Below are 25043 nucleotides of genomic sequence, written 5' to 3' on the forward strand. Positions count from 1 at the left end.
ATTTGAACTCTTCCAGCTATAGCCCCCAGACTGTACGGATATAAAAAAGTCACCCAAACAGGTGCATTTATACAGCACCTCACAATACCTGGTCCTCCATGAGTCAGTGGTGCTGGATAAACATTTCTCCTGAAAGAGTCCCCGTGCAGGAAAGCACCTTAACTGCTTAAACCCATGCCTATTCAGGAAAGCACTTAAGGATGTGCTTGACTTCTATGGGGCTTAGCAAATGTTTTCTGGGGTTGGAGCAGGGGTGAACGTAGGACAGTATGGTGTACCTTTTTTGGCCGCCAAAGGGAGGGGGGGGGCAAAAGGGGCAGCTGCCCCGGGGCTCCCGGTCACCGCTACCATGGCAGTGGCCATAGCCCGGGGCCCATTAAATTGCTGCTGGAGCCCCGGGTGGCATGTGTCAGGCAGCACAGATGGACTGGCTGAGGGAGGCTGACCCCCAGGGCCGGTGCAAAGAAGTTTTGCGCCCTACGCAAAACTTCCACCTTGCGCCCCTCCCCCCACCCTGAGGCACCCCCCCACAGCAGCTCCGCCCCTCTGCCCTGAGGCACCCCCCCACGGACCCGTGCGGCAGCTCACCTCTGCTCTGCCTCCTCCCCTGAGCATGCCGCCCCCGTTCTAATTCTCCTCCCCTCCCAGGCTTGCGGCGCCAAACAGCTGATTGGCACTGCAAGCCTGGGAGGTGGGAGAAGTGGAGCGGTGACCGCACGCTTGGGGAGGGGTCATAGCAGAGATGAGCTGGGGTGGGGAGCTGCTGCGGGGAGGGGGAGTGCCGCCTTAGGGAAAGGGGGAGAGCTGCCACAGGGCTCCCCACCCCAGCTCACCTCTGCTACACCCCCTCCCCGAGCACACCGTCCCCACTGGCAATGACAATAATTGCATGGAGTGGCCGCTGCACTGGGAGAGGGAGTTTGAGCCGCACATGTCAGCACACCGCCGGCAGCCCAGCCCAGGAATGCTGTAAAAAAAAAAAAAAATTGGAGGCACTGCTTTTTGGCTCCCCTAAATCTTGGCGCCCTAGGTAATCACCTAGTTTGCCTTAATGGTAGCACCAGCCCTGCTGACCCCCAGCCCTGCCCCTTCTGCCCCAGGCCCTGTACCAATAAGTGGTTAATGTTACTTTCACCCCTGGGTTGGGGTGAGAGCTCTTGTGAATTTCAGCCTGCAAGACTAAGAGAGACAGAGTGCAAAGTAGGCTTCTGAGTCTTCTGCCCTGTAGCCTACGGCAGGGGTTCTCAAACTTCATTTTCCTGCAACCCCGTTCTGACAACACAAATTAATACTTCACCCCAAGGGGGGCGGGGCCAAATCCAGAGCCTGCTCAAGCTATGCCACCCCAGGTGTGGGGCCCAAAGCCTTAGTCCCACTGCCCTGGGCATGGGGAGGCCACAACTGAAGTCCAAAGGGCCTGTAACCTCATCCCTGCCACTCAGGGCTTCAGCCTCAGGCAATGGGGTTCAGCCTTCACCTTTGGCCCCAGCAAATGTAAGCCAGTCCTGACAACCCCACTAAAGTGGGGTCGTGACCCACTTTGGGATCCTGACCCACAGTTGGCTCTTACAGCCCCATGTATAAGAGAAAGGAAATTGTTCACAGAGGTGGATTTTCTTCTCCCGCTAACGCCCTCCTCGCTGGCTACTGCAGCCCACCACCAGTCCCACCATAGAAAAAAACCAGGCAGCAACCTCCCGGGTAGCAAAACGCCCCCTGCAGCATGGCAGCCCGGGCGAAGAGCAACTGGCCCTCTCAGGGCTGTATTTGATTTGCAAAACAGTTGTAGCTACAGGCTGACTGCACGCGCACACCAGCCCCTGCACTGCCTGCGTGCCAGAGCTTGGGTCGCGGCGCTGCCTCTACACAACGGGGCGGAGTTTGACGCTCCGCGCGCGCCACCCCGGCCATTGCTACCTCCAATGAGCCCTGCCGGGTCACGTGGTCAGCGCTCGGGCCCGGCCGCGGCGGTGCCGGGAGGTGGGCGGGTTCTCCGCTCCTTGCCCCACCCCCACGCGTCCCCCGCCGTCGCCTAGGAGACGAGTCCCACCCCGGCCGGGCTGGGGGAATTCGCTGCAGAGGCACTGCTGGCGGTTCGAGGTAGGGATGCGCCGCGCGCCAGAGGGGGGCGGCCCCGGCACCAGCGGCCAGGAGCGCAGCGCTGGTGAGTGGGGGGTGGGAGGAGTAGGAAGGGGGCGATGGTGGGGGGCTGGAGGAGGGGGTAGCAGGGATGGGCTGCTCATCTCCAGATTGACTTGTTTTTGTACCGGGGGGAGGCGCTTTGTGGGCCAAACTAGAGGAGAAATTATTCTCCCTTCTCCACCCCCCCCCCCAAAGTACATGTGTCTGTCTGTGCCCCGTCCCCATGGTGCAGTTTGGGTTTGGTGCTTTAAGAGAGAGGCGCTGCCTTTTGCTCACTTCCTAAGGCAACCTTGAATCTCTCTCCAAACAGCTGGGGCTGTTTGGCTGAAGGGAGAGCCCATCGCATGTCCGAGCAAGGCTCTAAATGCCTCGTTTGAAACACGCCCAGCATCCCCAAAGGCAGAGAATATAAACCCTCTTCCCGCAGTTAGCCTTACAATGAGGCTACTCCTTACAAATGAATGAGAGACTGGAGAGTTCTGTTCACTCTCTTGGCCAGGCAGCTAATAAAGCAGCAGCAACCTCTCATTGTCACAGCCAACTTCTGTAAAAGTAACAATAAAGAAGTAAATGCAAGGATAATGCACACACAGCCCCCCCCCCCCCCACACACACACACACCATCCCTTAGGCTACAGTCCTTCCTCTCAGGCAAAACCTCTTCCATTGCCAGCTGTTAAGGTCAGTGGGAATTTGGTCTGAATAATGACTGTAGACTCTAAAAGGAATGATGATAACTTCTGCAAACCATCCTTGTATTGTTTATCAAGGGGCCTGATTCTCCACTTCCTTACTCTACTTCATCTCAGTAGAATTTACTCCTGATTTAGAGTATGTGAGAGGAGAATTGGGGTCATGTTCTAATTCTGTTCAGATAAATATACAACACACTGGGAGCCCGATCTGGCTCCCATTGGCTTCCGAAAGAGTAGGCCCAATCCCCTGATCGTGTTATGGTCCGTAGTAATGAGGAGAGTCTGATTTTATCTGTGAGAACTAAGATAAAACTTCTTAGGAAATCTTGAGTTTCACATCTTGAATGAATGAGAGTTGTGACCTCATTTTCAAGATGAGCATGCAGCTTAATTCTAAAGGGGAAAATGTGTATTATCCTGACTGCCAACAATATAAAAATGAAACAGTGTACCAAACCTCTTTAAAAAGTAAATTAATCTCTTTATTATTATATGTATACAAACAAATATTTACTATGGGCCAGAGCGTAAATCCTTTACTTATGTTGGTAAGGAGTTACTCTCATGAGTACTCCAATAGATGATTAAGGCTGTCAGAATTGAGTCCTAAATGCTCTATGCTCTTCCCTTATGCGATTCAACAGTTTGAATAAGGGGTTCACAATCTGGCTCAATAAATGTATCCACACATCTTAGAACTTGGTTACTATCTGTTTTAATCGTACTGTATACTAAATATTCAGATGTTTTTAAGGGACATAGTCTGTTTTTTAAAATTTGTTTTTAAAAGTATTGCTACTATTTTATTAATAAAGCATTTTTAACAGAAAAGGATCATTTAGGGCCTAATCCTGCCAGCTTTACTCATCTTGGGTAGTGTCTTGCTCTATGAATAGTGCCATTGATTTCAATAATCAGTGTAAATAGGGCTGGCAAAATTGGGCTCTAAGTGTTTTATTTATCTGCATGGAGGCTCCTGAGTGGATTGTATTTTCTAGTTTGTTTGTAATTTACTATATTTTAAGGTTTGGGTAGCTTGTCTTTTCTTGCATGCAATGTTGAATCTGTTCCTTGGAATGCATTATAAATGTGCTTCAGGGACTTTGGTGCTTTGCTGTTTACCCATTATATATTTTAAAATTACAAATAGACATTTTAAAATCAATGATGGCATTACTGTTACTATTGCTGAAATAAAATAATAAGATGGTAATGCTACAAATAGGAAAATATACTTTCAAAATTGCTCAGATTCTGCAAGTGGAGACAAACTACTAGGGTCTTCCAAGCTATTGCAGTTTGTCCTCCATTTGTCCTCTGTTTTAATCCTTTCTTCACATAAGATTAAGGGATTATTGGCAGTGTGTCACAATGAATAAGAAACAATCTGTTGTTTACAATAGGCTTTCTTCTTTCAACTAAGTAATCACAGTTGATGCTCCCGAATGTGGTGGCATATTTATTTCACAGAGTGGTGTAAGATTCTTGACATTAGGTTGTGCAGAAGAATGTATGGGCCTTATTCTGCTCCGCTAACAGCAAAACTCCCATTGACTTCAAAGGGGTCAGGACAGAAATCTCTGTTGCTACCAACGGTTTGATCCTGCATTTCTTATACTCCCCAATCTCTTGTTTTGGTTCCATAGGGAAGGCAGGATTGGGCTTTAAACTTGCAAAGATAGACATGTGCACAGGGCAAAGAATTAATTCTGCTAGTTTAGCATGTATAGCATTATTTTTGTTTAGTACACATCTGACTTAGTAACAATAATTTAAAATGTTGGAGATCAATTTAAGTAATAAATAGGGATTACTTGTGTCTCTGTTTTCCCTTTGCAGAAAGGAAAGCTTAATAGAGGGCACATCAGTTGGGTATATATTATGTGAAATATGAATTGATGTATACAAATGTCTGTACTGGAATGTTGTGGTCATTATGTAAATCAATATACCATTTTTATTGCAGTTCTAAATTAATTGTGCACATCCAATAAGAGCAACAGTTTTGTATGCAGTTGGGGCTTGATACTTTGATGTGCTGAGCACCCTCACCCAACCTTATTCTGATGTCAGTTTAGGGGTAAGAGTGCTCAGCATTTTGTAGGATCAAATCCTAGATAATCTGTATTTGATAAGTGTACCGTGCATAAGGCAGACTTCAAAATTAAAATAATTTGTTCACATATTAAAAATGCAGTTTATATTCTATAGCACAGTAATGGCTGAAGTGGCATTATTACATCTGAATATGAAAGGGATGGGATGATTGGCATCATTTGACTTCAGCTTCATGCATCTGGCAGTGTGGGCAGAATGAATGAATGACGGTGTGCCAGTAGGAGTATCCTCATGGTAAACAGGACAGTCAACTTTAAAACAAAACCAAAACGTTTTATTTGAATTGTTTTTTACCTAGCTAAGATTACCAAAACAGACAGATATTAGGGAAAAATATTTGTCTTGTAGTTTGTTTACTTTTGACATATGACTGCAATTTGTGTATAGTCAGTTTCACCGTTTTCCCTTCCTTGTCAGAAAAGGCCCAGTCCTACAAACATATATGCATGTAAGTAACAATCCTCCTGCAAGAGTCCCAGTATCCTCATGTGTATGAGTTTGCAGGATTTGGGCCTTATCTGACAACGCAGAGAAAATAGTGAAACTGTTTGGGTCTTAGTTAGGAAACAGAACTTTGTGCCTGCACAGAGCCAAATTGAAATTGGGGGTTTATTTTCCCATCCTTGACTCGGCTACAAGGGAGAAGAAACTTTATTTGGAAAGAGATGGACCATAAACAGCTGAGTGAAATTTTTCATTTAAACCATTTTTAGCTAAAAAATGCAGACTCAGGACAACTGCGACATTTCATGAATTCATATAGATTTTAGCAAATTGTTTAGATTGAAACAAAAAAGTGGGGGGAAAATGAAAATGTTGAAACAAAATGTTTTGTTTTTTTCCAGGCTTGGTATAAAATACTTGAACTGTCAGTGGGCCAGAGAGAGAGTGGGAATGACTCTCAGGCCCCGTGTCTAGGACACTTACCTGCATAGGTACCAACTCCAGCCCAGAGCCCCCACGGGGAAAAATTAGTGGGTGCTCCGCAACCACCGGCAGCCAAGCTCCTCCCTTCTCGCCTCCTTCCCCCCTTCCCAGCGTGCCACGTTCCCGCTTCTCCCCCTCCCTCCCAGCACTTCCCGTCCCCCACTGCCTAACAGCTGTTTGGCTGTGCTTAGGACTTTCTGGGAGAGAGGGGGAGGAGCGGGGATGCGGCGCGCTCAGGGGAGGAGGCGGAGAAGAGGCAGGGCAGGAACTTGGGGAAAAGGGGTGAAAGGGGGAGGGAAGGGGTTGCGCGCCCACCGGGCAGAGGAGAAGTCGGCACCTATGCTTACCTGGGAGGGGTTGGCGTGAACTAAAGTTTCAGTCTCTGCTGCAATGACTACGTAATTATTTATACCAAGTGAAACAGCTTCAACAGGAGAGATACAGAAAGACCCATCCCAGAACAGTAAATAGCTTGGTAGTTAAGCCACTCACCTGGGATGTGGGAGACCTGGGATGTGTGTGTATTTTTATATACACACACACACAAAACTGGCTTATCAGGATCATTTAACAGTATATAGACTTGTGTATGAGATTTTTCAAAGCTGACTAAGTGACTTGGACACCAAATCCTATTAAAATTAATCCCATTCTATATTTTTTATATATTAATACGCATATATATTTTATATAGTTTCTGATGCTTTTCATGCTGTCGTTTAAAGTGCAAACAATGATGCCTTCAAAGGGCTTTCTAAAATAAATATTTGAGAGGTTTTTTTTTTTAAATAGCTATTTTTAAAGGATAAGTAAAACTAAGCAATAAGACGAGTCTACCATGAGTAGGCCCATTGAAGTTAATAAGAATAAGTGTAAGGGTTTGCAGGATTGGGGCCTAAAATTGCATACTTTAGATGGCATTATAAGGCAGCAGGTTGAAGATTGCGCGTCTTTAATTTTTTTTGCTTATTTAAAATTCCCACAATAATTTACTTCCAAATCTGCTGAGTAGTATTGCTGTGCATTATTAAACAATTGTTTCATTTCACCATAGAGGTGGCTGCATTTCAATGAGGGGCAAAATGATGACTTTATACTCTTTGTGGCCAAACTGGTGGAGGGCCAATGCACAGGGAATAAGCAGAGTGGGTCATCTGCTTCTGGTATCATGACAGCCAGTGCACAATTCCTCACTGATGACAGAGGCACCACTGAATGGTGGACATGTTGCTGCTTTTATAAGGAGGCTGTGTTTCAAGCAAGCACATCATGCCGACAGGAGTATGTACTAGTCAGCTGCAGGGTTGGGCATGTCTCCTAAACACCAGAATACACCTACACTGGGATGTCCTGTTAATGCTGGATTGTTAGCTCCTGGTGCTCTCAGTGATATGGAGAGAATTCTCACATTTTACAGGAAAAATGACATGGATGTAGCAAGTTGCCTGATGCTTGTAGAACATATTCAGTTTAGATCTGCATCTTTATTCCATATAAATACCTGGCCATTCTGACATGTTCCATTATACAGCGGAAACATTAATATGAGATTCTTTATTCATGTTAGATATGAGCATTGTATTTTTCCTAGAATACATTAATGTTAAAATTCACCTTTTTTTCCCCCTTTTTTTGTGAAGGATGTATGTAAGAATGGCTGCATTATTCCCTTCCTTGTTACTTTATTTCTGGATCTCAAAGTGGTTATAATCCTGAGGAAGAAGACCAAATGTCTTAATAAATTATGGCAAACAATCCACTGATATAACATCATCATTCTGGAAAAACAAAAATTTGTTTTAAAAAAATTGGATGTAGAAATCCTCTAATAAAAGGAGACATTTAAAGTTTTCAAGGCTTTCAGCAATCCAGGTCTTACAAAATGAACCGTTACACAACCATGAAACAACTTGGCGACGGCACCTATGGCAGTGTACTCATGGGAAAGAGCAATGAGTCAGGCGAGCTTGTGGCTATCAAAAGGTATGTGATATTAAGTAAGTGTACTCTTAAATAGTTAAGATTGTAACTCCTTTATACTATGCTATTTATGCGCAAGAAAATAATTAAGATAATTTTTTCAAGTAAACTAAGATCTTAAAAAACAAAATTGTGTGTTCTTTTAGATGTCTGATTTGATGACCTCAAACCACATTCTCAACTGGTGTAAAACATTGTGGTTCCATGGAAGTCAATTGAGTTACACCAGCGAAGGATATGGCTTCTGAACAAAACCAGAATGTGATTTAAAAATCAATCATCGGTGTTTTTTCTCCTGGAGTAACTTTAGAAGAAAGTAATATAAGTGTGATTTTTTTCACCCAATAGAAGTCAAAGGGCAGAATTTGGCCTACAGTTGCTAATTTAGGAAAAAGCTGCTGGATCAGTGGTTATACTTGTTACAGTTATACCATAATGCCCTGAATATTGTAGTAACTAATTTCTTGCATATGGTGTATGTCAGAAATTTAAGGGTGACTGCAATATGCTTTTTGGTACTCTGAGATACTTTAAAGTGCCCACCAAATTCTTCTCAAGTTTACATATTGAATTCCCATGATAGCTATGTTCCTCTGGGAAAAGCTGAACTGTTTACTTCAAGAGTGGGACTTGAGAGAAGTGTGGGTGAAAGAACTTTCTTGACAGCTGACCTGTCACTGTGGAACTCGGTGGCCGGAAGAGATTGGAATAGCCACAAGCCTCCAGATTCAAATGGAAAATATGCTGCTTACACATGCAATAAATATGTTAACTACTATAAAAACAGATATATTACCTTCCAGCAATAAATATGTTAACTACTATAAAAACAGATATATTACCTCTTAACTGGCAGATGGAGAGAAAGATCCTTACATGCATGCTTTAGCATTTGTAAGTAAGTTACTGTAATGATGAGCAATGTATAAGTACCTAGTTAAGTAAGTAAATAAGCAAGGTGACCGGTTTTAAATCTCTTCTTAAAACCATTAGGGCCTGGGCACCCTTAAATTCTTAGGACCTGAACCTCATCATATCTGTTCGGTTTTGTGCAGAAGGGCATAAAATAGGTCTACAAAAGCAACCTTTTTGTGACCCAGACATGATCCCATATAGAGCTTTTGGGGCAAATTATTCCTGTCAGGGGAGGGGAGTTCGGTTTCTAACTTCTATGATTTACCAATCTGTGCAAGATGTAGGGCATTTAGTTCAGGGAGCATATGAGAACAGTTACTATTCCCACTGACTCTAGGCTTTGCCCCAGCATGGCTCCTCCATGGGTTTCAGCTGCAGAGGAATACCCCAGACCCTGTTGCAACACTTGTGTCCTGATTGATTACTACTTTGCCCATATACACATTAAAAAGAAATTACCTTACTCTGGTCCATTATAGAACAAGAAGTCTCTTTGTTCCTAAGGGTTTAAATTTGTTGTGCAAGAATGAGGTCTGACTCCATTAAATTTAATTTTGCTTTCACTACTTGTACTTTAGAAATGGTAGAACAGATGCATTTCATGTCTCATTAGATGCTGTAGTAGATTACTGTAAGCAATATATTCCTGCCTGTTTGCTTTGCCACACAATCCACTCTAACATAGCTGCTGGTCATCAGGGAATCTAAATAATAAATGTAACTTTAAGGTTTTCTTGGATCTTCTGACAGGTTAAAGATGAACACTAAAGCAATTCTGTTTCTAAAGGAAGAAACACATTGTGAGCAGGTGTCTTCCCCAACCTGCTTTAATTCAACCCTCATACTGTAGAGTTACAACTCTCTTCCCTCCCGCCCTTGGAATTTGGCTTTGTTTTCAAAGGCTTGGTAACTGGACACAAGCAAACAATATGCATTTTGATATAGCTAAATGTAAAGGTATACATCTAAGAACAAAGAATGCAGGCTGTACCAATAGGATGGGAGACTCTCTCCTAGGAAGCAGTGTCTGTGGGGGAAAAAAAAATTGGGGGATGTGGTGGATAATCAGCTGAACATGAGTTCCTGGTGTGCTACTGTGTCCAAAAGAGCTAATGTGATCCTTAGATGCATAAACAGGGGAATCTTGAGTAGGAGTAGGAAGGTTATTTTACCTCTGTATTTGGCACTGGTGTGCCCGCTGCTGGAATACTGTTTCCATTTCTGGTGTCTGCAATTTGGAGTGGGCTCAAAGAAGAGCCATGAAAATGATTAAAGGATTAGAAAACATGTCATAGTGATTGAGCTCTTTAAATCTGTCTATTTAGCTTAACAAAGAGAAGATTGAGTGACTTGATTACAGTCTATAAGAACCTACATGGGGAACAAATATTTAGTAATAGACCCTCTGCAGCCTAACAAAAGAAGGTATAACACGATCCAATGTTTGGAAGTTGAAGCTAGACAAATTCAGACTGGAAGTAAGGCATATGTTTTTAACAGTGAGAGTAATTAACCATTGGATCAGTTTACCTAGGGTTGTGGTGGACTCTCCATCACTGGCAATTTTTAAATCAAAATTTTAGATGTGTTTCTAAAAGATCTGTCCCAGGAATTATTTTGGGGAAGTTCTATAGCCTGTGTTAAAGGGGATCAAACTAGATGATTGCAATGATCCCTTCTGGCCTTAGAATCTATGAATAAGTTAGTGAGCGTTTGACTTCGGGAAGAGCAAAATGAAGCCTGATGTTTGGATTCTCGTCTGTACATAACTTTCAGCAACCTGAGTATGTAGTCAGGCTCCCAGACCCCAGCAGGCTTGTACTCAGGCAGCTAGCCCATGCTGAAGTCAATATCACCATGTCTGCGCACCACTATTGTTATCTACGCTAGCTAGATTGTCGCTAGCGTGGGTATGTCTACAATAGCACTTTCACTTACAGTGTAAGCATACCCTGAGGGTATGGCCTCAGAGTTCACAACAAAAGGAAGAGAGGCATCACAACAAAACAAGGAGAGGAACCTTCACTTAAAAGGATTATGGGGAGTTTCTGGAGGTCAATCACTCAGTTACTCCCTGTTTACATTGGAGCACCAGTGTCTCAGGCCTTGGCTACACTTGGGGATTCACAGCGCTGCCATGGCAGCGCTGTGAAGCGCAAGTGTAGTCTCCGAGGGTAATAGCTTGCAGCGCTGCGAGCGAGCGTGCAGCGCTGCAGGCGCTGATTACACTGACGCTTTACAGCGCTGCACTCGCTGCACTCGGGGGGAGGGGGAGAGCGGCGTTTTCACACCCCTGAGCGCAGCAAGTTGCAGCGCTGTACAACGCCAGTGTAGCCAAGGCCTCAGCCACTCCGCAGCAGCTGTTATTCCTCTCGGGGAGATGGAGTACCTGCAGTGCTGTAGCCACGGAGATACAGCGCTGTAAGTGCTCTGCCAGTGTGGACGGGGAGTAAGTTACAGCACTGGGGGAGGCTTTATTGCGCTGGAATGCTCAACTGTAGCCAAGGCCTGAGTGACCTCCCCTACTTCAAATTCCCAGGCCCATGTCTTATCCACTGGGTCATGCTGACTCCCAGAGTTAAGGATATAGGTCAAATTACATAGGTGAGGTAAAATGCTTGCTGATATTTATAGAACTCCTGGGGATACCTTGGTCTATGTGGCTAGCTACTGTTTGAAAACTCTGTGTAGTGGTTAAATATACATTACGTTTAATTGTGGCAAACTTAAAAACAATGCAATTCAACTAGATTTAATAATTTTATTAATATTTACTAAAATATGTTTGAAACATATTGAAAATAGAATTTCATTGTTATGGTGCTGAAAAGTGACACATTCCTGATCTTTCTTGGTTCTAAGAATATTTTGTATGTATTATTCATTTAGAATAAACTGTATTTTCTGGATTTTATTTCAGGATGAAAAGAAAGTTCTATTCTTGGGATGAATGTATGAATTTGAGAGAAGTCAAGGTAAAACTGAGAGCATAATGTTTTTTAATGTATACTGAATGCTGTGTCTTTACCTTCTTGTTTAAATTTATACCTTGGTTAGTCCTAAATATAAAACCAGATTATTAAGGAGCTAGAGGGAAAGTTTATTCTCCTACCTGACATTTTGGTTTTGAAGTTTTTACATCCAACAGTGTAACATAACATTTTAAATTAAACACTATATGAAGCAGTGTAGTGAACTGATTAATGGTGGAGCTGAAAAAATCTGTATCTTGTGATTTGTGATATTTATACGATATGGAAGGCTCCTCCATTACTGTTTTCATCCAAGTCATATTCATTTATCGTGCATGCAAATGAATTTGGGTTGTGCTCTTGATTTTGATAGCAACCTTAAAATATCCATTTACTGTAAGTTTTCTGTTGATTGGCATTGTCTTTTTTACATGCAAATTATAGATAAACGAGTACCTGGTTGAAAAATATTGGATTTTTGCATGAAAATAGTTTCACTTGCACAAACTTGATACTCTTTGAAAATTTGGCCCTGAAGGTTTATTTTTTCATAAACGTAACACTGATGTGGAGGAATGCAAATAGAAGAAGAAGTACAGAAAAATAGACAAGATACACTGCATTTGTCCAAGAACTAGGGTGACCAAACAGCACGTGTGAAAAATTGGGATGGGCGTGGGGGGTAATAGGAGCCTATATAAGAAAAAGACCCAAAAATTGGGACTGTCCCTATAAAATCGGGACATCTGGTCACCCTACCAAGAACTATTTCTAATGTAGAATTAACAAAACTTTAGGCATTGCACTATTTTAGCTCTGTTGGATGACCAAAATTACTGTCATAAGTTGAATACACATGTTGCTGTATTGCAGTCTCTTAAGAAGCTGAATCACGCTAATGTGATAAAACTGAAAGAAGTTATCAGAGAAAATGACCATCTTTATTTTGTGTTTGAGTATATGAAGGAAAATCTCTATCAGTTAATGAAGGACAGGTATGTTTCATTTGTAAAACGTACAGTAGAATCTGGTGTTTGCAATTTTTTTCATGAGTTCTATTGATATCTTGAGCAATGTGTTAAAATTTCTGTTTTAAGACCCATTCCATACTTAGTAGATTCAAATTAATAAAAGCTGAGGTCAACGGAAGTTATGTCTATGTATCTGAGGACAGAATTATGAATTGTTCAGCTTCTAGTATAGCTGGAATAACAGAACCAGATAAGAATTCTGATATAATCATATGCCTTGGGTGTATAATAGCCATGCAGGAATTTGTGAAAGTAATTTTCTTAAGCCCTTTAATGTATGAAGGACGAAATGTAGGCAACCTGTAGCCCATCAGGGTAATCTGCTGGCAGGCCGTGAGACAGTTTATTTACATTGACCATCCGCAGGCACAGTCGCCCGCAGTTCTTAGTGGCTGCAGTTCGCCCATCCCGGCCAATGGGAGCTGCGGGAAGTGGCGCGGGCTGCAGGGACTCGCTGGCTGCTGCTGCTTTCCGCAGCCCCCATTGGCTGGGAACAGCAAACCGTGGCCACTGGGAGCTGCGGGCGGCCGTGCCTGTGGATGGTCAATGTAAACACTGTCTTGCGGTCCGCCAGCGGATTACCCTGACAGGCCACGTGCGGCCTGCAGGTTGCCCACCACTAGACTAATATTTCACCAACTGTCCATATTGTTCGGTTTGGCTTGGAGAGGGTGGGGGCAGTGGGGAGTGGTTGTAGGTACGCAGGAGAGAAAGAGAGAGAAGACCAACATGTTTATATACAGACTTGGAACTTGATCTTTCCATCCTTTTGCAGACAAAATACCCTCTGCAATCAGAGAGAGTTTTACTTGAATATGGAACTCCATATTAAGCCCTTGATTGTTAATATAAACATTTTGCTTTGTTCTTTCGCCCTTGAGGTTCAGTTGCATCATAGTATATTGTGTAAAATGCTGTTCATTACAGGAAAAAAAAATCTCTATAAAAATTGCTTGAAATCATTAAATATTTATCTAAATTTGTTTCTTTGCAGAAACAAGTTGTTCCCCGAGTCAGTCATCAGAAACATTATGTATCAGATATTACAAGGGTTAGCTTTTATCCATAAGCACGGTAGGTTTCTTTGTAGAATTTAACTGCAGCCCTCTTTTGAGAAAGATAATGCACAGTAATCGTAGAAAAAACTTTATGGCTGGGGTTATAGGTTAAACAGATCAAGTTATAGTATTATAGAAAGTATGTGGCTGCCATATGTAGTCTCAAAAATGTGCTATCTTAAGAAAGCCGTCTGGATTTTTAAAATATATTTGGTGGTTCTGTAATCAGAGGCTCTCTTTTCTGAAAGCATCAATAATTATTATTTAGAGACTCCAATATTTCCTGTTAGTCTTAAGGTGCCACAGGACCCTCTGTTGCTTTTTATTTAGAGACTGTTTAGTATGTTTCAGCCCTAGATCAAAGATGATTTTGATGCTGAAGAAAATTGCATGTTGTGCTATACAGTGTATTTCTTATTTTTCTCAAGAGGGTATATTTGGGGACAATTGATACTTTGCAGATTACAGTTTCATTTATCTTTTAAGATATCAAAATAAAGTAGTGCAATATCTACAAAAATGTTGAAATAATTTGTTCACTAAAATACAAACTGAACATGTCTATTGCATGAAATGTAGCAGGTATGAGCAGCCACAGCTCACTGAAGAAGTTGTGGGTGCACTGCATCTTTCAGAACTTACACAAATTTAGCAAAATATTGCACTTAATTTATTCTGCAAAGCATCTTTTAAACTGCATTCTTATATACTAGTATCAAGTCCCTTTATATTAAAAAGTATCATCCTACTCTCCTGTTCATTTTATCTTTATACTTTTTTCCTCCCCTCATCACTTTCTCTTCAATGTGCCAGAGAAAATAAGATGTTCACTGATAATGAAATAAAGAAAATAGTATTCCAAGTCATCTCTGGCTTAGCTTTTGTACACAAGCATAATAAGACTCTTAGATATAGTACTTCACTAAAAAGAACCTCTCCTATGCTTACTAACGTTGTAAGTGATCCCTAAAGTATTGTTTTAGTCTTTTTGATTTATGACCATAGATTATTCTCTGGTCATCAAACTTTCTATTTATACGCATAAAATAGATGAGTGAGTCACATGTAGAGAACATGTGAAAAAGTCTCATTTCTATAAAATGTTAACGTGTTGTTCTAATCTTAGATATATGGGCATAGAAAGATGATGAAATTTACAAAATTACCTTTTGCCTTCATAATTAGAGCTGAATCCTTGTGATTTTAGATTTTCAGTACATAGTTAGTATGCATTATGCCTCTGGCATTTAGGACAGTGATGAAGCTCCTCCACTCCTGTCTGTTTCTGGCAAGTCTTTCAGTGGTTCCCCAGCTGTGTCCCAGGTTTTTCAGCTCAGCTTCCACAGCTCTTTGCCACGTTGTTTTCGGGCGGCCTCATTTTCGCTTGCCTTCAGGTATCCATCTTAGTATAGTTCTGGTGATGGAATCAGTTTCTATCCGAAGGAGATGGCCAGTCTATCTCCAACGTCTCCTGATAATGATGGTACTCATATCTTCTTGGCTGAACATAGAAAACCAATAAATTCAGTATATACTAAATTGCAGTATTGCTTAGTGGGGTCGATAGATAGATAGATTTGTAGAAAGTAACAACATATTTGAATTAAACAGCAAGGATGATTAGACCATGTAGAGGACGAAACCATGCTATACACAACCTAATTTTAAAACACAGATACCTAAATACAATTTGCAAATCCTGTATTTGGGTGCTCAAATTAGAATGTAGGTGCATGAAACAGACCTTTATATGTGTAACTGCTGATATGAATATCTAAAATCAGAATTTGGATGTCCTGTTAAAAGCCAATGTTTGGAAGCTGGTCCCAGAGTGATAAATAAAACTAACTCTTACAAGAAATGTTAACTGAAGAATTATGTCAGAGACTCTTGTTTCTATATAAGAGGAAGAAACAAAAAAGTGCTCTGTTTCTAAAACTGGTTTCAGTTATTTAAAATTATTAAACAAAACAAACTTCCATTAACTACCGTTGCACTGATAGCCAAACCATCACAGTACAAAGTGAAACAGCTATTTCCTGAAAGCTGCTGCATGTTTTTGTTTTAAGTTTAGAGATTTAAAACCAGGGAGTTTGTGCTTATTAATTTACCAATAAATCCAATTAAATTATAGGAAAACTGTTTCCTTCCCTTATAATATAACATACGTATGTTGAAAGCGTGTGAATGAAAGAAAAGCTTATGGTCTCCAGAGAATCCCAAAGTGAATTTTGTATGGCTAAATCAAAGCTGGTTGCTGAACAAGTGATGGCATAATTTTGTCTTTTTCTGTATATACTCACAGGTTTTTTCCATCGGGATATGAAGCCTGAAAACCTTCTCTGTATGGGTCCAGAGCTTGTGAAAATAGCTGATTTTGGATTGGCTAGAGAACTAAGATCTCAACCACCATACACAGATTATGTTTCTACCAGATGGTAAGTGATTTATACAGTAAACATATGACCTTAACTTACTCTCGCTTTGTACCACCACTTCTGAATTTGGCCCATTATTTCTTATAGGTACCGTGCGCCTGAAGTTTTGTTGAGATCTTCTGTTTATAGCTCTCCTATTGATATATGGGCTGTTGGTAGCATAATGGCTGAACTGTACACGCTGAGACCTCTTTTCCCAGGGACAAGCGAAGTAGATGAAATCTTCAAAATTTGCCAAGTATTAGGGACTCCAAAGAAGGTAAGTCCTATTGTAGATTTGTAGTAGTATACATTAATGAGAATAAAATGAATAAATCATATGGAGTGCTATCTTGCTTTTAGTGGGTGCATATAAACTATTGCTGTTGTAGTAATTGCTTGTGCAAACACTTGATGCTTTCTAAATTTTACTTTCGTTCTTATTGACGTATAGAATAATATTCCTGTTTTGTGTATTAACACCCTTTATATGATGTGTGTTTTTATATCCACTTACTCTACATCATGATGAAAGCCAGATAAATGAAAAATTGTTTTTTAAAAAAGAGGTTGCCCCTGTGGCTTTAAGGATATTTGCATTAAAATATTTTTTTCATTGTAACATTGCCAAATTAGTATTTTGAAAATTATGATGATGTCTTTAATTAGAGAATTGTGAGGAAACAATGGAACACATAAACTGTTAAGATAAAGTGCTTCTGTTTTCATGTAAAATATTGTTAGCAATAGCATAAAGGGAGGAAAAATGTACACAATCTGCAGGGTGTTAGAATTACTTTCAATTATTTTAGGCACCATATGCTATTTAAGGGCCAAGTTTTGATAAATGTAGGCTGAGTAGTGCTTACAAAAATATGCACATGTACTTGCATTTTTGCACACACAGAAATTGCTTGCATAAGTAAATATCTGAGCAGGCAAATATTCGGGTATGCAAACCTTTATTTTTTGCAGGTACAAATCAGGTTTTGTTCTTTTTAAAACAATCGTAAATGCTTAATTCTGCAATGAGTTACAAAAGTACTACATAGGTTATTATTTGTAGTACACGCTAAATGCTTGTGCCACTTTACACAACACATAGAAAGACAGTTTCCACCCCAACGAGCATACTGTTCAATTTGGACACAACTAACCATAGCACAACAGTTCAAATGGAAGGAGGTGTGGAGATGCAACAGTGTGGAGACTTCATGAAAGAAGGTTTGAAGGAGGAGGTGAATGATGCTTGGTGCATGGGAAATGAGACCAGAGGATGACATGAAAGAAGGTGACAGGAGCAAACAGTGGTATAAAGGAAAGGTACATGGGAGTCAGAGGACATGTAGGATTAATCAACAGAAGAGAGACTTAAGCAGGGGTGGAAGGTAAAACTGAGAAGCCTGAACTTAATGCTGAAGATGAGAGGAAGCCGGTGAAGGGATTTCAGGGGGCATTGGGGTAATAGGGTTGCAGTGGAAGCAGAAGAAGACAACTTAAAAATTCTGCAGGTAAATAGACTGAAGAGATGCAGGTATGCCAAGGCATTATGGATTCTCTCCACAAGATTAAGGATTCCAGCTTCCACCACTTGGGCTGTGCACCTCCCTCCTCAGCATGCAGGTTCTAGAATTCTGTTTTAATTCGATCCAAAACGATGTAGTGTGTTAACTCTCTGCCATCTTGTTTTCACTTTTTAACAGAGTGACTGGCCAGAAGGGTACCAGCTTGCGTCTGCCATGAATTTCCGCTTCCCACAATGTATCTCTATGCACCTCAAAACTCTCATTCCAAATGCCAGCAATGAGGCAATACAGCTTATGACTGATATGCTAAACTGGGATCCAAAGAAACGACCTACAGCAAGTCAGGTAAGACTGCCTAAGTGATGGATTCATTATAAGGCTAATAATTTATATAGTGCTTTAGATTAAAATGTTATGCTAGCAAAATGATCATCCTAGGACTGTAGGAAAGTAAAAGTCAGCCTCCTATTTTGTAGATGTGGGTGGAAAGAAGACAGAAGAGAAGCCCAAATGTTCAAAGTTGGGTGATTCAAAGAATATCAAACTGAGTTCTGTTCTCTCTGTAATTTGGTCTTGTTGATGCTGTCAGCACGGGTCCATATCAGAGACTCAGTCTCTGTCACACCCGACTTGACTAAATGCAGTCAGTAAGTGAAACTGTGTGAACTAAGCAATGTGGTCTAATGGACAGATCACTGACCTGGGATTCAGAGGACCTGGGTTGTTTTCCTGGTATCTGACCTGCTGTGTGACCTTGAGCAAATTACTTCTCTCTGTGCTTCATTTTCTCCATTTATAAAAGGGATAGTGATAAAACCTTCCCTTGTGAAATATTTTGAGATCCCTGGGTGAAAAGTGCTATATAGGAGCTAAATATCTTTATTTGTAGATCTGAGGTGACCCTTCCTAAGCAATCAGGGACAAATTTTGTGGGGACTTCAACAATGGTCTATCACATCTTTTTCCATAAGAGTTTATAAAAACCCCAAATATGTGTACTGCCAAGTACCAAAGGTGTCTAAAGTGGATACCTTTTTGTGGATAGCCAAAGTTAATGTAAGTACACTTATAGGATGTAAAAGAGGATTACAGTAGGGAATGCAACAGAAAAAGGGAAATATTGCAGGACAAGATGAAAATCCAACTAATCACATGTGGCTATAATGCAGGTGACTCAAATGTGACTAAGCTGATGGTACAAAATAAATCAACCACCTCTCTCCACTTTAAAAAAAGAACTAGTATTACAAGAGTCACCTCTAGCACTGTAGACATCATACATACAATGCCACACAGGCCTTCTGTAAAAAGGAACAACTAGGTTTAACCTAAATTGCATTGTCAAGGAGTCAGCTGTGCAGTGCATAAAGGAGACTTTAGTGTGTGCTCATGGAAACAGGTGACGTAGTGCTAAATGTTCTAATGTTGGAGCCCTGTAGAAATGTACCTATCACACATGCACTCTTCTCCCTCTGTTTTCTTCATGTGTCCTTCCTCCTGCAGCGTAGAGTCAAGACATTCATTCTGTCTCTGCCCATTTGAAGCATGATACATCACAATGCTCTGTCCTTCTAATAGGAAGCACTGCTCTGGGGCAGCGGGTGGGATGAGGGCGCCATACTGTTGTTACCAGAAGTGAGTGTTGCAAATTCCTCCTTGAGCTGCAGGGAGTGGCCTAGCTTTCCCATCACCTCAGAGTTCTGGAACGTGGCTGACTCCATCTCCTCACCTAACCCTGACTGCTCTGCTGCTGGCCTGGTGCCCTGGCTACTGCTCCCCACCGCTGGGCTGGAGCCATCCTGAAGGGGTAAAGGGCACTGGGGGGAACAGGGCTGATGGGATAAGGGTGGAGTTGAGGGGTTAGTGGGGCATCATTATTAGAGTGAACCTGCCATTTCTTCTGAGTTTCTCTGCTGCTGGGGAGCCTGTTCCCCAGAGCTCCTCTTTCTCATCAAATACATTCTGGATTTAGTAATAACATTTCAAATATACACAGTGCTTCTCATCCTGGGTGATCTCAAAATATTTTACTACTTGCATACATATTGCCCTGTTCAAATGCAGCCTCCTCTGGGGTGAAAGGCAGCAAGCTGGTGCCCAGAGCAATGCAAAAAGGAAAAAAAGGAGGAGAGGCAGTGTGACGTACCAGAGTACAATCCAGACTAATGAGCAGTTGTGTCACAATTAAAATAGACTATAAGAAATAGTTGCCTAAAATGAATTGTATTACTCTACTTGGGTGTATTTATCTTCCCCAGCCCCACTGCCTGCAACGCTGGGTGCCTTACAATGCCTTGCTGAAGTAGCTCCCACCTGGACCACTCAAACAGCCTTGCAGCATGCAAGCCACACCGTGTGTGTGTGTGTGTGTGTGTGTGTCTGCAGCCTGCAAGCCACACTTGGGTTATGCTCTGGCTCTCATCAGCCTTGGTTATACTGCAGGGTGACTCCAACACACCCCCAGTCTTAGATTTCCCCCCAGAAATGTATATCTTATACCATTCAGCCCTCTCCTGGACAGTAAAAATTGAATCAAGTCTTATTTATTTAAGAGAATAATATCCTCACAACTTGTCACTCTAAATAGTTACCCAGACACTTCAATTTAAACACACTGTGTTAGATAAAACAGGTTTGTATTCAATAAAGAGAGCTTTTAAGTGAGTACAAGTACTAAGGTATAAAAATCAGAAATGGTTACAAGAAAAATAAAGATAAGACATTTACTAATACTTAACTTAATAGACGATAGCCGATTCAAGCAAAGTTTCTCACCACATGCTTTCATCAGTCTTACTGACCAAACCCTTTAGGTTAGTACCTCTCCCTCAGAGTCCAGTGAATTCTTCCTTTATCTCTTCAGGTGCAGTGAATGCAATGGACAGGGAGATAGAGAGGGGTGCCTTGGGATGTTTATCCCTCCTTTTTATAGTTTCAGTCTCCCTCTTGAAAAACATTTCCAGCTGGGAACTCGAAGACAAAGAGTTGACGTGCAAGGATGCTCCCTGTTGGCTTTTTCTCATGCAGTTTTGATCTTTTTGTTTCCCTCCCGGCTTGATGACTCTGTTTACTGCTTAAGTGCAAATTAAGGCAAGCACCCATCCTTTGTTTAAGATAGACTTGCTTGCTAAATTCTGCTTGGGCAGGACATCATACTGGGAAACCTTATAACTTTACATATAATGTTGACACACATTTTACCAGCACAATACTGACCAGAAAATTATGAGTTTTTTCAAATGATACCTTACAAGGCATATCTTGTGCAAAGATCATTACAGTAGTGTGTAGGCTGTGAATATAGGGGTATATTCTATCATGGGGGGAACTTTGGTTTATAACATTGGGCTTTACTTCTTGGAAAGTGCGATAGAGTTCTTTAATGTCCATGGAGAGCAGATAGACCCTCACTCAAAATATCCAATGTAATAAGTACATTGAGTTCAACTTGGATGGAAAAATGGCTGAACTAACCTGATAAGAAATTTAAAGTTGTGTTTTCAGGGAAGCTTGATATTTGGAGAAGTGGATTATAAACAAAATCAGTTAAATGTTTGTGCAGAACTTGTTTTCCTTAAATGTTGTAATTCACAATAGAAACTTGTTTGGTTCTATGTAGTGTAGTGCCAGAAGCTGCTTCATGGGGTGGGTTTTGTATACATTACAACTTTTACTAAAAATCCATGATGGTACTTAGAATGTTCATTGCATATCTGCAAAGCGCTGCAGTTTTCATTTTGTATGATTTTGTATTTTAGTGCTTGTGATCAAGCTGTCTCCGGGTATGTGGGTCACTGTGATATCAGGTCATAGGCCAGATAAGACCAGCAGTTTATAACTCTCAAAAGGTGGGGTGGGAAACCCCCACTTTTCTGCCAATGCAAATATTTGACATTGACTTTACCCTAAAAAAAATAAATAAATAAATAAATAAATATATATATATATATGCAAAATTGACAACAGGCATTTGATCAGATTTGACTTTCAAAAATTCAGGGATCTAATCATATGAAAATCAGGCAGCAATGCAGACTACCACAGTTTAGTTTTTAAAATTAATCTGATGGCTAGTACAGTACTGAATTGAATACCCTGTGTTTCAATTGTTTGAAAGAAATTTGTTACACTTATAAAATAGTTGATCTGCTATATTTTAAATAGATCTTTAGTCCTCTGTTTTAGACAGTTTCATTTTAGAATATTAAATAAAGTGATGCTCATATCTGTTACCTGAACAAGCCTCAACCCATGTGGACATGATGTATAGCCCCAAAGTCTTGAATTGTAATTGACTATTGATGTACAGTATGCACAAAGCTTGTTCTGGATTGAGTTTCCCCGGTACCATTCAGTAACATCATGAGTATCAAACAATGGGGACAAATTCACTCTTAGTTCTATTTTATGGACTTACCTGGGGTTGAGATCATCAAAGATTATTTTGGTTCTTGTGTTTTTCAGTATTACAGGTGGTCTTAAATAAAACCCTAGATCCAGGTGTTTTGGAATCAGGACCCAAATCCAGATCTGTTGACCCAAACTGAAAATTTTTTCACATCTTGTGTCCTGGCCCTTTAAAATTCTTCCTATCCTTCAGGAGATTTCATGCTCATTGGAGTGGATGCCATGGAACAACATTAAGAACTTCCTTTCCTGTAGGACAGGAGGACATTTACATGGCCAGGATGGTGTGTTTCTTTCATGCAGTATGTTGTATGCAAAGTGAGTGATCTAATCACTTGAATTGCATTTACAGATTCACATTCTAGTTTATGCATGTGCAAAGACTAAGAGCCAGATTCTGGCAGCCCTGTCCATAAAGCTCAATCCAACTCCCACTGAAGTGAATGGAAGTCTTTTCATTGACCTTAATGAAAGTGGATCAAGCACATAATGCATAGTAATTTACTCTGAGAAGTCTCTCTAACTTTAATGAGATGGCTCTGGGAATAAAATACTACTAATTATGAGTAAGGGAGGCAAAATCTGGCCCTAACACACACAATATTTCAGCACATTTTTACAGGTCCCTTAATGCTGATTCTTATTTCAGTAACCATCAGTTTCATAACTTTTGGTACATGTCTGCTATAGTATTTAAATTAATTGGAAACACATTTGAAAAAACAACAACGGACACTTAGATTTCCTCATAGGCAGAGTGAAGGAGTAGGTGGGGGAGAGAAATTTATAAGTGATTTGAACTGGAGCATGCTGGTGCTGTTTAGCTCTTTTTACTACCTCAGCATGAAGCAGTTTATTCTTAGGCAAAATAACTTGATTTGCCCACATCAGAAAATGAAGATAGACAAGCTTTAAAAAGTTAAAGGTGCACATGCAAAAATAAGAAGCCAATGAAACCGTTCCAAAGCCACATAATCTGAAAAGAAAAGATGTCACTCCTACTCTTTCAGTGGTTCACTGTAAAACTTAAGAATCCTTCTGCTGAGAAAAACCTGGTTAAAAAGTTAAATGCTGCCTTTGAAGAGGAGTTGGTTAAAATTAATCCTGCTAGCCCCCCAAGTCCAAGCCTGCCTGACCCCCTGGGGCTGAGTTTAGGCAGTTAGCCTGAGCCACCACCCATGCCAATGTCCACATTGCTATTGTTAACATGCACAGATCTGTCTCCCAGTGCTGGGAGTCACACCTCCCAGTGGCAGTGTAGACATTACCCCAAGGCTCAGACAATGACAATGACAATCCCTCCTGGATTTCAGGTGTCAGAACAATGCTTTGGGCTGCTCTGGGAAACTACACCTTTGGAGCATATCGTATTGCTGTGCTGTGCATCCAGGAGAGGACATGAGGATGCCATGGAAAAAAGCAAAATGAATAATCAAGGGCAAGAAAATAGGTGCTGTCATTTACAGATGAACATCATGAGAGTACAGCAAGCACAGTACTCTGGATGTACGCCACAGTAGACTACATAAAACAAAACAAGCGACCTGCATGGATGTGACCATGCATAGAGTGAACTGAAAATGCAGGAGAAACTCATTAACGTATACCAATTAAAGAACAAAGACTCACTCACTCACTGAGAATAGCAGCCATGATGCATGTGTGTAAGTCACCTATGTGAGACTGTTTCCATATACATCAATAGCTGTAGCCTACCTAACCTAAGTAAGAGGAGAACTTCATTCAGAAATATCCCCCTTGGGGATGTTCCTGATTAGTGCTGGTAACCTAGGAAACAATGTGAATTGAACATTGCAATAGAGAATCCACCCGTGTGCTGGGATGGCAAGAAGGCTCTTAACTTACAAGGAATCTCCTCTATCCATTATCTGTAAGCTATCTATCCATCCCTTCATCTTTTTAAGGTATTTCTAGGCTTCATGTTCTCATAATTTACAAGCACCAGATTGTAATCACATCCCCCCCCCCAAAACACACCCTGCAATACCTGCCAGTCATGTTTTTGCATGCCACCCCAATACCACAGTCTTATTTTACCCCTTCCTCACCACAGAATTGTATATCAAGTGTACACCATTCCATATGCTCCACTTACACATGTGAGTTCATTTTGCATCCATCTTGCACCTGCACTGTAGAATTTGTTAACAAGCCTGAGACCTGCTTACATCTCTGGTGAAGAAGTTACTGCATTTTAGTTATAGAAATGTATTGAGTATGTTTTACATTCTTTTTCAGGCTTTGAAATACCCTTATTTTCAAGTTGGCCAAGTTTTAGGACCTCCTCCACAATATTTGGAACAGAAACAATCTGTTGTTAAACCTGTTCAGCCAACAGAGCCAAAGCCAAATCTACCGAAATTAGAATCTGTATCAAAACTAGAATCTGTATCCAAGCCAGAATCTCAGTCTTCACCTGATGCACTTCACGAGACTCAGCCACAACTTCCGTCAAAGATTTACCACCAACCTCTCCAGCAAATCCAGCTGTCACAGAGTACAACTAACCAACAACTACCCCAACAGCAGCAGCCACAACCACTTCTTCCAGCCATCAATAAAAATTCATCACCAGTAAGTTATCAATAAAAGTTAAGAGCATATATATGAAATAATTTGTCCGTGTTAGCTGGGGTACAATCACTAGATACCTTTTTTTAAAAAGGGGTCACATTTTCCATTAAATACTGTCACAGTTCAGGGCAACTAAACCTGTATTTCCCCTCCGTGGTCCATCCTGAGCCCCCAAATTTAGGGTTCCAGCCTCCCAGCTGTTGCCTTTCTTGGTGGAGACATACGTCCCTCTCCCTCCTGACTAGGGTTTGTTCAGACTG

General features: G+C 41.2%; 1 protein-coding gene across 2 annotated transcripts in view; it reads left to right on the forward strand.

Moving 5' to 3' along the window:
• Positions 1 to 2087: 2087 nt before the first annotated feature.
• MAK (male germ cell associated kinase) overlaps positions 2088 to 25043 on the forward strand; it is a 47680-nt gene continuing 24724 nt past the window's right edge. For both annotated transcript variants that reach the window (XM_054018517.1, XM_054018518.1), the window contains exons 1-9: positions 2088 to 2164; positions 7523 to 7865; positions 11698 to 11752; positions 12623 to 12744; positions 13775 to 13854; positions 16144 to 16276; positions 16364 to 16535; positions 17959 to 18126; positions 24448 to 24783. In XM_054018517.1, coding sequence (XP_053874492.1) covers positions 7765 to 7865; positions 11698 to 11752; positions 12623 to 12744; positions 13775 to 13854; positions 16144 to 16276; positions 16364 to 16535; positions 17959 to 18126; positions 24448 to 24783 — 1167 coding nt within the window. In that variant the 5' untranslated portion in view covers positions 2088 to 2164; positions 7523 to 7764. The remainder of the gene's footprint in view (positions 2165 to 7522; positions 7866 to 11697; positions 11753 to 12622; positions 12745 to 13774; positions 13855 to 16143; positions 16277 to 16363; positions 16536 to 17958; positions 18127 to 24447; positions 24784 to 25043) is intronic.

Source organism: Malaclemys terrapin, chromosome 2 (assembly GCF_027887155.1).
Source record: "Malaclemys terrapin pileata isolate rMalTer1 chromosome 2, rMalTer1.hap1, whole genome shotgun sequence".
NCBI lineage: Eukaryota > Metazoa > Chordata > Testudines > Emydidae > Malaclemys > Malaclemys terrapin.